The sequence below is a fragment of the Stenella coeruleoalba genome (assembly GCF_951394435.1).
Source record: "Stenella coeruleoalba genome assembly, chromosome: 1".
NCBI lineage: Eukaryota > Metazoa > Chordata > Mammalia > Artiodactyla > Delphinidae > Stenella > Stenella coeruleoalba.
In genome coordinates, this window is record NC_137169.1 from 17,714,799 (window position 1) to 17,728,307 (window position 13,509).

The 13,509-nt window shown below is 36.8% G+C and overlaps 1 protein-coding gene across 2 annotated transcripts in view; it reads left to right on the forward strand.

Moving 5' to 3' along the window:
• The window catches only part of KDM1A (lysine demethylase 1A), a 64,850-nt gene that overhangs the window by 7,854 nt on the left and 43,487 nt on the right, over positions 1-13,509 (forward strand). For both annotated transcript variants that reach the window (XM_079901200.1, XM_079901201.1), the window contains exon 2: positions 743-908. In XM_079901200.1, coding sequence (XP_079757326.1) covers positions 743-908 — 166 coding nt within the window. The remainder of the gene's footprint in view (positions 1-742; positions 909-13,509) is intronic.

Sequence of the window (13,509 nt, forward strand, 5' to 3'; positions counted from 1 at the left end):
CCCGCCATTTGCAATTTTTATTCCCTGCCCACCCTCCCCACTCCTCAATTTGGTTTCTAGAATTCTTTTTTTTTTTTTTTTTCCCAGTACGCAGGCCTCTCACTGCCGTGGCCTCTCCCGTTGCGGAGCACAGGCTCCGGACGCGCAGGCCCAGCGGCCATGGCCCACGGGCCTAGCCACTCCGCGGCATGCGGGATCCTCCCCGACCGGGGCACGAACCCATGTCCCCTGTATCTGCAGGCGGACTCTCAACCACTGCGCCACCAGGGAAACCCTCTAGAATTCTTTTGCTATCTACCTATGGAATAGTAGTTAGAAGTACAGATTGGCATTAGACAGACTTGTTATTCTAGCTAACTGTATTTTTGTCTGACTGAGGGCTAGCTTAGTCTTTTGTTGAAACTTCCAGTATGTGAACATGATATATACATATGTATAGATTCAGACACAAACACACAATTAATTTTTATTTGTAGAGAGCCTCAGAGTCATTGATTTGAATTTCAGTACTATGATGTAAAAGTTACAGTTTGGGCTAAATCTGAACTGACACAAGATTATTTCATGAGAGATTTTGTTTTTAATGGTTACCTATTATGAGCTAGCTTGTTCCTTGTTATTTGCTTATTTTCCTTAAAAATTGAAGTTAGAAAACAATTCATATTTACTGATGGTTCCAAACTGAGTTTCTGACTTTAGATGTCCATTGTATTTAGCTTTCCCTGGTATAATCTCCATATAGGTAGAGTACAGAGAGATGGATGAAAGTTTGGCCAACCTCTCAGAAGATGAGTATTATTCAGAAGAAGAGAGAAATGCTAAAGCAGAGAAGGAAAAGAAGCTTCCCCCACCACCCCCTCAAGCCCCACCTGAGGAAGAAAATGAAAGTGAGCCTGAGGAACCATCTGGTGAGTTATAGTAACTAACCACAGTTTTGTTTTATCTTAGAAATAAGAATAAATGAATTTATTCCTATTCTGCAATGTTGTTTATGTCTTTGGTTTATACTCTTATATTGGCCATGTGTATTTTTGTGTGTATGCACATATACATGTATACACACATAAATATACATGCATATATACATAGTGGTACTGACATTCTTTTTGTGTGTGTCTGTACATATAGGAGGAAAGTAAAGAATGAGGGTAGAAGGATAATGGCTGTGTAAGGCAGCTGAAAAGTTGGAGAAAGTGCACAGAAAGCCAAACGCGAAGAACCAAACCTTTCAGTGATAACTCTGATTCAGAATTTAGAGATAGAATGATTCAGAAATTATTCCGGCTAAATTATGCCATTTACTTCATGGTTAGATACTTTCAGGTAAAACCTTCGTGGTGTGGATCAGTTTTGAAAAGGGTCTTTTCCTGGTGAACAAAGATAAAAATACATTCTGAAGTCAAAAAGAAAAGACTTAAGTGCCTGTTATTGTTTAGTTATTGAGCCTCCAGTCAAAAGAATGGTATAAGAAAAGGCTGTGAAGAGATTCTAAGGTCACACAATCTTCCCTATGACATTGAAAGATTATTGGAGCCTGTAGTACTGTTTTCAGAGGTTCAAACATTTTAAAAGAATTCTCACTAACATCACCTCAGTGAGTCCTACTGAGGATACCCAGACCAATTAGGAATACCCTTTTGTTTTGGAGAGACCAAACAAAAGTAGAATCTTAATTAATATTTCATATCTTCTGCCTTTAATGGCTACTCTTTAACTCTTCTTGACTTCGAATTTTTACTAAGTTCTTCTCATTAAAATACTTTCTGTATTTCCAGTAGCTCCAGGCCCATTCACCTCACCAATTCTTTAGAGAGCATTACAAATCAGGTGTTAATTTAAACTTAGATTTAGAACTTATCAAACAGATTCTAGCTAAAACTCAAAAATTTATAATTTACAGTAATTGTAATAAAATGTGATAAAAGAATACAGTTTGAGAGCATTTAGAAAAAGATAGATTCTGGGTTTAAATCTTCTCAGGACTCAGATTTCCTAAGAATGGTTTTCCTAAAACTTTCTTAAAATAACTTATCGGAGAGTTACTTACTGGGAGTGGTATATTACCTTTGGGAGTAATGTCCCTGAGGCAAAGGTACCTCAACAACACGTCCTCTCTTTTTGTTGATTTTTTTTCCTCCTTTTCCTAGTCTTTTACATTTAGCACTCTCCCCTTCTTTCTGTCCTTACTCCCAACTCTTCCCTTGACTCTCTACTCCTTTCTTCTATATTCTTCTTTGATTCTTGCCTTTCTTTTTTTCTACCTTTGCTGTAGATTTGCCAATGAGATACATGGGGATAATCCTTTTGATAGCTGTTATATAGCTCCAGAGGCTGCTGATCTCTTAGTTTAAGGACTCTATTATTCAGTAGATGATCTGATATCTCAGATACTGCCTCACCCTCTTTTTTGTGTAGTTGTCAGTGTCTCCAGTAAGAAACTGATTTACCATAAAGTATCAAGTTGATATACACTTTGTCCTCTGAGAATTTTAAACCAAGTCTTGGTGTTTTCTTTTTTGTGAAAGAGGTTTTTTATTTTGTTTTCCTTCTTCCATAAATGTCAGATATTGTTCCTACAAAGAGTAAATATCTTTTTAAAAATTATTTATTTGGTTGCGCTGGGTCTTAGTTGCGGCAGGCGGGCTCCTTAGTTGCAGCTCGCGGGCTCCTTAGTTGTTGCATGCATGTGGGATCTAGTTCCCTGACCAGGGATCAAACCCAGGCCTCCTGCATTGGGAGCATGGAGTCTTATCGACTGCGCCACCAGGGAAGTCCCCAAAAGTAAATATCTTAGCAAAGGGATTTAGGATCTGGGGAACTGTCTTTATGCCATTATGTTCTAGTTAATGTTAATCCAGTGGTTTAGTTTAAGTTTTAAACTATTTAATATTTTGGAGAAAGTTAAAGTTTTGTTTCTTAAGTTTAGGATATCGTCAGTGCTCAGAGGTGTGCTGATAACAGCCAAAATGTACAATTAATTTGTGGTTATGAAAATAAAGTTATTTTTCCTCTAAAACAACTCAAAAAAATTTTTTTAAACATTTGTAGGGTGAATTAGGGAATACTTACCCTGGAAAAGTAGTGGTAACTTACTGGCCTGCAGAATTTAGAAATAGTTTGGGTCCTCATGGTGAATAAATATTATCAGGGAAGTTCAAGTATGTAGAAACTGTCCAGGGTTTCCAAAATCTCTTGTCTTATCCGAACTAGTTCTTTCACTTAAGTTTTCATTCAGAAATTGAATGGAAGCCTTGCCATATGCATATTTAATATCTTGAGAGAAGATGTGGGTCTGGTTCTTTACCAAATCTTTTCAGTTATTTTAGGTGATAACTAGACATTAACTTACTCTCTTAAAATATATAAGGTTTGAATACATTTCATTCTTACCAGCTTTTAAACATGTTTAGAAAATTTTGCTTTGCTTTCCACAGTGTTAATCTTAAGAAGAATAAAATATTTTGTTAATTATGAAAGCACAAGGTATTCTGAAGTCAGTGGGTAAAATGATTTGACTGGAGAAGATTCCTCTAGGAGACTTCTAAGAGGAGGCCAAAAAGGAAGGTTGGAGCCTTGGTTACCAGGCTAAGGAATTTGAACTTGATGTGCTTTAAGCACTAGGAGGATCTGGCCACGGGTAACACTGAGGTTTTTTGAGTGAAGGTGCTATACCAAAATACGTGTTTTGGAAAAATCAATCTATGTGCTCTATAAGGGCAAAGTAAAGGAGTAAAGAGACTGGGATTGGAGAGGTGATTTAGGCTATTTTGGTAATTGAATTTACTAGATTTTGATCAATGGAAAAATGTTCTCAATATCAAAGTTGAATTTTTGGGGAAACGAGGTTTGAGTTTCAGGAATTCCCTGGTGGTCCAGTGGTTAGGGCTCGGCGCTTTCACTGCCTGGGCCCAGGTTCGATCCCTGGTCTGGGAACTAAGATCCTGCAAGCCTGCACGGTGTGGCCAAAAAAAAAAGGAGGTTTTTTAATTGAGAAAAAGTTCTCTGTTCTGGGTTAAACACTGTTTGTAGATTTGTCAGTTTTTAATTATAACAATGTGGCATTTAGTTCTGTGGTAGTCACATAGGTAAATGTATTTTTCATACTAAATATTACTGCTTATGTTTAAAATTCACCTGTTTTCTTAAACATTTCCATGTATTTTTATATTTACTATACACTTCTGAATATATTTGTTTTAACAAACGATGGTTTTATTTGGTTTTCCAGTACCTTTTCTATCAAGATAAAAGTGGCAACTGAGCCTGAACAGGTTGTTTTTCGAATTGAGTGTTTGGTTATTAGTGGTGTTACATAATAGTGAGCATCTATAAAATAGAGTAAAATCTCGGTTGGAGTTTACATACTGGTTTAGAATAATTGCTGCTCTGTTAAAGTAACTTTCTATTGGAGAAAAGCTTTCTTCCCTTCTTGACTCAGTTGTTACCCTGTATACCTTAGATTATTCCTCAGTGAGGTTTTACTAAGTTAACTAATTTGCTAGCACTTAGCTTTTTTATTTTCATACAAAACATAGTTTTTTTCCCCTCACTGCCTTTCAGCAGTTGAAATTTTCCAGAAAAATCTCACTAAGTAGTTCCTGGATTTAAATTTTGTATTGGATTACTGTTTAGGAACTCTGGTTTGGGATTACTGTTTAGGAACTCTAACATTTGGGATTAGAAGTAGCTTAGTTGTGTATAGCTTAAGATTTGTATGGAAACTTACTCTAAAATAAATAAAATGAAATTTGAAATGGGTTTTTAAGATGCCTTTTTTAAGACTTCTTCACGTTAATGGATTTCTCAATAGAGACATCAGAAGTATGTTTAAAATATATGTATGTATGTGCACGTGTCTGTATGTGTACCATTTTTCCAGGCTCAGTGCTGTGCTAATACTCTAATGAAACTCAAAGGCTTCCATTAACCATTGATTAACTCTTCAAATCAATTTTGTTAGATATTGTTAGCTGGTCGGTGACGACTTTATTATATTCCATTTTATTGAATGACTGTGGGAAGAATCACTTTATCTCCTTGTTTAAAATAAGGATTCTGGTGAGAATATAACAAAGGAAAGTGTTTGCTCTCTTCTCTGTTGTGCATGGTAATTTTGGATGTGTTTGGTGTATGTGTTTGAAAGATATGTAGGCTTTTAAACAAATTACAAAACAATGAGATATGAGAGATTGCTATGACAAAAAATTCTGTATGGTTTTAATAATTTGGAGGCCTTGTTCATGTAATAGTCATGCTGTAGATTGAAAGTATTTTTAAAAATTACACAAAAGGAGATGCAACCTGAATTAGTAAAAATACTAAATTTATATAAAATATACAAAATGTACATGTATGGGTAGAAGAATTTAGCTTAAAATTCAGTGAAATTTGATCACAAATACTGTTGACAAGAGATTGACCGAAAACTTGATGAGTTGCTTTATTTGCTGTAGCAAAAATCTAAAAGGCAGAATCTTTTGGACTATCCTTTAGAACTCGATATAATAGAATTTGACCAGAGAAGAGCTGAAGATGGACCTTACTTTAAAAGAAAAAAATCAATGGTTGGTCCCAATATTTGTACAGTGGTCCTTATATTTTCATAATTCTTTGTTTATAAAGTACCCTGATCATCTCTCCTATGAGTCAGTCATACTGATTGCCGTCAGTAAAAGTGCTGGATTTGGCAGCATGGATAGTTATGGTCAGAGTTCAGGTGAATACTTTCGTTTATCAGGCTGTAAGTACTCTCAAGTGGCACATCCCAGCCTTTTCTCTCTCCATGCCTACAAGTGCACAGCCCCCATACCCAGCAGGAGACCCTTTTTTGTAGGTTTAGTAGAAGTTGCTAGGAAATTGATCCCTGAAGAGTTGTTTATGTTGCCATTTTGGCCTGCTAGTGTCAACTAAGTGCCTGAAATCATTTGATTTTCTCATCATATGAAGTATGGTGTATACATTTAGAAAACAGACCTAGGATTAATTTTCTTGCCTTTTTTTAAAAAATAAATTTATTTATTTATTTATTTTTGGCTGTGTTGGGTCTTCGTTGCGGGCTTTCTCTAGTTGCGGCGAACAGGGGTTACTCTTCGTTGCAGTGCGCTTGCTTCTCATCGCAGTGGCTTCTCATTGTGGGGCACGAGCTCTAGGTGTGTGGGCTTCAGTAGTTGTGGCATGTGGGCTCAGTAGTTGTGGCTCGCAGGCTCTAGAGCACAGGTTCAGTAGTTGTGGCGCACGAGCCTAGTTGCTTCGCGGCATGTGGGATCTTCCCGGACCAGGGCTTGAACCTGTGTCCCCTTCATTGACAAGCGGATTCTTAACCACTGCACCACCTTTTTTGTTGTTGTTGTTATAGCATCATTTCAGTGTTCTGATTTGGAACTATGCTCCAGAATAACTTACTAGAGAGCTGGGGGAAAATGTCACAGGCCGAAAAGGTAACCTAGATCAATTCAACAAAATTTTTGTATTTTGAGAGATTACTAAAAATGGACCAAGATGTATATTACTCTCCAACACATGGTCCCCACTCTCAGATAATTTATAGCCTAGTGTGAGATACAGATGTATACATAAATGTATAATAGAAGGCAAAATACTCTTAGATGTTACATTTCAGGGTAAAAATTTAGAGAGACTTACAGGCAGAAAGGGTGGAAAGGAAGGAAGTCTTCAGATCCTTCTTTACTTACAGGAAGAGTTAAAAAAACAAAAAAGAAACCCAACAAGGTAGGGGATTGGTGGTGTGGAGGGGAAAATTTTTATAGAGACATTTTCCACACAAAATAAGATTTTCACAAATGTGCAGCTCCTCATTCACTTTATTCTACATACATTAATTGTAAAACTATAGTGCTTTGTTCCAGGCATGGTGCTGGATTCTGAGGGTTCAAGGCTGAAGACTAGGTCCTCCTGCAAAGAATTCACAGTCCAGTTTAGGGTTACAGATATTAATTGACAACAATGAAGAAACAGTACGATAAAAGTATATACAAAGTATGGTGAGACTGCAGAAATTGTTTTCAGATGTTTTTCCCAAAATTGGGTTTTGGACGTTTTACTTTAAACATGAAGGAATGAAATTAGGCTTTTATGAAGCAGTTTGAGAGCCCTGATTTTTAACTGTTTACTGCTTTTGGCTGATAAGAACCATTGAATCAGATGCTACCAAGTTATGTTTGGTCTTTAGAGATTGACCTGCTTTTCTTAATGAATGATTTTATTTTATTGATAATTTTGCTTTATTTTTTATTAAGGCAAAATAGTAATTTGTTTAGCTGAGCAACTTTATTTTTGTAATCTCGTATTCTTTTGCTACCATCCTTTATTTGGTGTGATCATGGATAATAGACGAACAGGACACTTTGAGGATTTTCTCATCTGAAAAATGGGGCTTGATATGAGGATCACATGAGAAGATATGGGCTCCACTTTTGTGTACAGATGTTTTGTATTTATTAAACACAGTTGAACCAGGAATACGGTGGGTTGTTGGTGGTGGTGTTTTTGTTTTTTTTTTTGTGGTACGCGGGCCTCTCACTGTTGTGGCCTCTCTCGTTGTGGAGCACAGGCTCCAGACGCACAGGCTCAGCAGCCATGGCTCACAGGCCTAGCCGCTCCGCGGCATGTGGGATCTTCCTGGACCGGGGCACGAACCCGTGTTCCCTGCATCGGCAGGCGGACTCTCAACCACTGCGCCACCAGGGAAGCCCGGTGTTGTTTTTTTTTAATTTATTTATTTTATTGAAGTGTAGGTGATTTACAGTGTTGTGTTAATCACTGCTGCACAGCAAAGTGATTCAGTTATACATATATATATATACACACACACACACACACACACACACACACATTCTTTTTTAAAATATTCTTTTCCATTATGGTTTATCATAGGATTTTGAATATAGTTCTCTGTGCTGTACAGTAGGACCTTGTTTGTCCATTCTGTATATAAAAGCTTACATCTGCTAACCCCAACTTACCACTCCATCCTTCCCCCAACCCCGTTTCCCTTGGCAACCACCAGTCTGTTCTCTATGTCCATGATCCTGTTTCTTAGATAGGTTCATTTGTGTCATATTTTAGATTCCACATATAAGTGATATCATATGGTATTTGTCTTTCTCTTTCTGACTTCACTTAGTATGGTAATCTCTAGTTGCATCAGATCAGTGTTCTCCTCAGGAAAAAATCAGGTTAGGTAATGGACTAGGTTGACATACATACTCTGTCACTTTTGGAAACTGGAAAGTGTATGTGGTAGCCCATTTTCAATAATGTGAATAGATCATTTTTTACAAGATAGATAATTCTTTAAGCTTTTATATGATAAATCATAGGAGGAGTGGCAAATCTTGATACTTTCTAATAAAGACTTTGTCTCCTCAGAGAATAACAATGTAAATCCATGTATCAACTATCGAGATATAACATTAAATTTTGCCATATTTGCTGATCACAGAGGTTTTAAACATTTGAAAATAGGATTATTTTTGATTTTGCTATTTTTTAGCATCTTCTGATATTTGAAGATAGACGAATACATATGATTAATTAAAGCCTAAGAAGTTGTATGTTTTTCATAGCATTGTAGACTCAAATCATGTTTAAGATGGAAGGAGCCTCTAATCATAGCCTGGGAAGATATAGATAGCCAGAGTTCTGAAAAACTGTTACATGAGCAGGAAAGGGGAAGTCTCTTGTTGGGAAATACATTCATGGTTATCAGTTGTGAAAAGTTATAATGGTTCTTTTAATAGCAGCTCCAGAATAAAGTTCCATATTGGCCTTTTTAAAAACAGGTAAATAACTAGAAAAATAAGCTTTGTTTTTAAAAAACTACCTGTACTCAAACACAGCTTAAGCTTGGTAGTTGAGCAACATAACATAGCATCTGAATTGTGGGCTTTCTTTGCAACATTTTGAAAAGTGAACTACAAACCAAGATTTTGCAACAAAATAAGTAAGGAAAATCTATGGAATGTGGAGGGAAATAGCATGTGAGAAAGTCAGTTCTTTCAATTGGCTTACAAAACCTTTGCTTTCTTCCCTAGCTTGTAGGGCTTTTACATTCTTTTATATAGGATCCCTACTACTGAGCTTCTCAGTTCTGCCCCAGTGTTAAGTTCAGGAGCAAAGCAGTGCTACAGCTCCTCCAGTGGTACAGTGAGAAAATTCCAGGCAGGCTCCTACCTCAGGAAGCATGGTTTTCCTGCTTTCTAGACTTAGTTCTTTATTTTATTTTACTTGCTGTGTTAGGTCTTTGTTGCTGCGCGTGGGCTTCTCATTGTGGTGGCTTCTTCTGTTGCGAAGCACGGGCTCTAGGCATGCGGGCTTCAGTAGTTGTGGCACGTGGGCTCAGTAGTTGTGGCTCGCGGGCTCTAGAACGCAGGCTCAGTGGTTATGGCGCACGGGCTTAGTTGCTCTGCGGCATGTAGGGTCTTCCCGGACCAGGACTCGAACCCATGTCCCCTGCATTGGCAGGCGGATTCTTAAACACTGTGCCACCAGGGAAGTCCCAGTTCATTATTTTAAACAACAGTGTAACCCTAGAATTGCTGCTCTAATTGGAGATTTCATTTTGGTTAATTTTGTTGGGGAGTATTGATCAGTGTTAGGTGTTTTAAAATGCCTCTGATGTGCTTCAGAGGAACCCCCGAGGCTCTTCCTTCAGGATAGTTTAGTCTACCTCTCTGAGCCCAGTTTACTTTGCTTTGCGTTTCTTTGAGCTGCTGTAGATGATTTATTCTTCTGCCAAAAATCATAGTCAGAAAGTTAGCAGGAAAGAGATGTATCAAGCAAGAGTGGTATACTTGAAGGTGTTTTGAAGCCACCTCTCACTACAGCAGGGACAGAAAGGCAGCACAACTTGGTGATGGTCACCAATAATTCATTTTTCTCAATTTTTTCTTTTTTACTTTTTTTATCATTTATGTTGACCAATTCCTCTTTGAAACTGTGACTTTCCTTAATGAGATTAATCATACAGCTGCTTCAAAATTTTTTACCTCTATGTTGATTTAAAATTTCTTACACCCATTCTCACTTGTGAGTTCTAGTCTTTAATTTCCAACCATCTTTAGAGTATTTCCATTTAATTTTACTAACCTGTCTCCCAGATTTCCCATTTTTTCCATTGTATTACTATTCTCCTGAACTTTGGAAGCTTGGAGTCTTGAAAGCCCCTTATCTCTTTCATCAAGTCTCTTGTAAAGTCATGTGTCTTCCTGTGCACAGCCTCTTCACCTTGTCCATTTTTACTGCCACCTTTTAAACTTTTTTTTTTTTTTTTTGCGGTACGCAGGCCTCTACTGCTGTGGCCTCTCCTGTTGCGGAGCACAGGCTCCGGACGCGCAGGCTCAGCGGCCATGGCTCACGGGCCCAGCCGCTCTGCGGCATGTGGGATCTTCCCGGACCGGGGCACGAACCTGTGTCCCCTGCATCGGCAGGCGGACTCTCAACCACTGCGCCACCAGGGAAGCCCTACTGTCACCTTTTTATTCTGCTGGATTTCACTTCACATCTAAATTATTTCAGTAGTCTTTCGACTGGATCTCCTTTATCTAGATCACCTTTCTCCTCTAATCCATCTAGTACAAACTGATTAAAGTATCACTTGTTTTGTTGCTTTCCTGGTAAAAATACTATTCTCCTGCATTACTATTAAGATCAAGTTTAAGTTTTGGCCCTGAAAGTGGCCCACTTTTGCTTATCCTTTGTGTCTCCCACTGCTCTTTGAGATCATCTCCTTCATTAAGCAGGGTGCTGTGTGCGATTCTTCGTACATACCATGTCTGTGGTTTTCTCCTTGCTTTTGTAAATGTTCTGGACCATGCTGTGGTATCACCGTACCCCGCACCCCCCACCCCAGTCTATGCAAATTTCTGGATTTGTTCGGAAAAGCTTCCCTGATTCCCCCAAGTGTGTGTTTCTTGTTTCCTTTAAAAAAAAAAAAAAGTTTCTTTCTGGATATTTTTCATCTTTCCCCAATTAGATTATGAGCCCTTTGAAAATAGGGACTCAGCCTTTTCTACTTTTGATTTTGTGCTTGGCAGTTTGGATGGGTATTCAGTAAACATTAAATTTGTGAGCTTATTTTAAGTAAGAAACTCAACTAGTGTGTTAATATAGTGCAAACTTGTGTGTTCAAAGATGGTTTTAACTTTTGAGATGTTTTTTTCCTTTGCTAGTTTCTTAGGTTCAATTGAAGTCAATCCTTGGCAGTTATTTTTATTCTGTAAATTTGGTAAATTTTTGATTAAATAAATTTTGATGAATTGATTTTCTGTTTAAAGATCATTGCTTCCTAGAAGATTTAGTAATTCCTCAAAATGTTTACAAAGTTATCAGTTAATGTGATTCCAAGAAACTAAATAGTCAAAATGTGATGAATATGTTGTTCAATATATTCCTGGGAACAACACACCAATGATTCTCGCCTCCATGCCTGCCAGATAAAAGTATTTGAATGTAATAGACTTCCTCTTAAGATGTTGAAAGAGTGGTCTCTTGAGAGTTTGAATCAAGATGAAAAAACAATTCAGTAGTGTGACTATAACTAAAATACTTAACTGTTCTTCAAGAATAACTTAACAGATCTGTAGATTTATTAGAGGACAACTGAAAGGCTGCTATGGAAGATAAACTGAAAAGATTTTATTTTGAACTTGGAGAAGATATGCACAAATAAACTGTATTAGGGTCTCTACTTCAAACTTGAGGATTTTGTGTGTGTGTTGTCGGCGGGGGTGTGTGAAAACAAAAGGAAGTCTGCTCATTCAGTAGTGCCAAAATCAAGGTGATATTAAAAAATTGCTTGTGTATATTTTCATCTTCTGTTTTGAATTTGAGCTCATGGAAGATAACAACCACATTTGCCTGCTGTTCCATGTCTTTGTACCACTGTCAGAAGCAGAGTTCTAGGCCTGAAAGACCCGAAGAGCAAATGAATATGGCATTTTATATGTTCTAATCAGAGACACTACCTGGATGGAAAGTTAGCTGCAAACATTTGTATGTGTGCTGTTCTTAATAAAATGAATATTCTCTTAAAGAATAAAGGAAATTAATACGTAATTATAAGACTGTTTCTTATGCCAATTGTATTGCATGATTCTGTGCTTTGAACATTATAGCATGCTGGCAAAACAAAGGATCTGAGAGCTGGTAAAGCAAAAAAAAAAAAAAAGAGGAAGAATTGGTCTAGAATACCACTAATAAAAATGGTGCTGTTTTCTGCTGTCTTTGGAGAAGTAGGCACCCTCAAAATACTCATGAGTATATTGTGATTAGAGAGAAAATAGCAACTTTACTTTCAAGCAGGTTATAAATATTCATCAATTCAAGAGACAAATATATTGTTCATTTACTTAATTTTAAGCACTTTTTGTTTTCCATCATTTCTTTCATGTTTATATCATCTTCTGCTTGGTTTTCTCCTGTTTCTCTGCTTAAGTAGTATTTTAGAGTTTCATTTCTTTTTTGACTTTCTGTTGCTATGAGAGATACCTTTTAAAAATCTTCCAGAGTATTGAATATTTTCCATGTTTCTCCTACGTATTTTTATCGAAGGACAGTGTCTTTATAAGAATTTTGTTAGTACCTCTTTTCAAAAGCAGACAGCAAAAAAGACTGCCTTACCTTGTTGTAAAAGAGCAGCCTTGTTGACCTTCTGAGCACATAAGTCAGGGGTAAGAAATCCATATTTCTATTAAGAAAAAACATTGACAGGAAAAAAAAATCAGTACAGTAAATAGCATATTGTATGACATGTAGTGGGAGGAGAAGGAAAATGATAGAAATAGAAAGGGTAAAATAATTCAGTCTTAATGGCAAGCTTGGAAGTGTTTTTTGGTTTTGTTTTTACTTATTAAGAAGTGGTGAGATGCCATCATTAGAAGAGACTGTTGTTTTCATTCTTTCTTAAAGAAGCCAGAAACATAATTTGAGAAAGAAGAGCTATATTATTCCTAATGCCTAAATGTTCTTCTTGGAAACTCTTTCATTGTTTTCAGCCCCTTTCCCCCCTTCTAAAATAATAGCTTAATCTTCTGGTGTAGTTTGGTGCTATTTGGAACCAAAGAAAATAATGACAACAATTTTAACTCTGAAACTTTTTAACTCTGAAAGACTTTTAAATGAATAAATCCATAAGTTCATTAAGAATGAACATTTTTTAATTTAAACTTTAAAAGTAAAATTTTAAATGTACAGCCTGCATTTTTAAGATAAGTTTACAGATTGGATTTCATAATTGGAGTTATCTCTTCATAATTATATGCCCTTTCCAAAGGCTGTAAACAGCAAATCATATACCTTGTACCTTGTCTGAGAAGCATAACCTTCTAGAACCTAAAGTACCGTTTATACAAGAGCAATGTGAAATAATTTTAGGATGGGATTCTATTCTACTTTCAAAGCAGACCATATACCATCTAGCAACATATTATAATATTGTCAGAAATCATTTATATATGAATACCTTCATATACTTAAAGATGAAAATGTCAT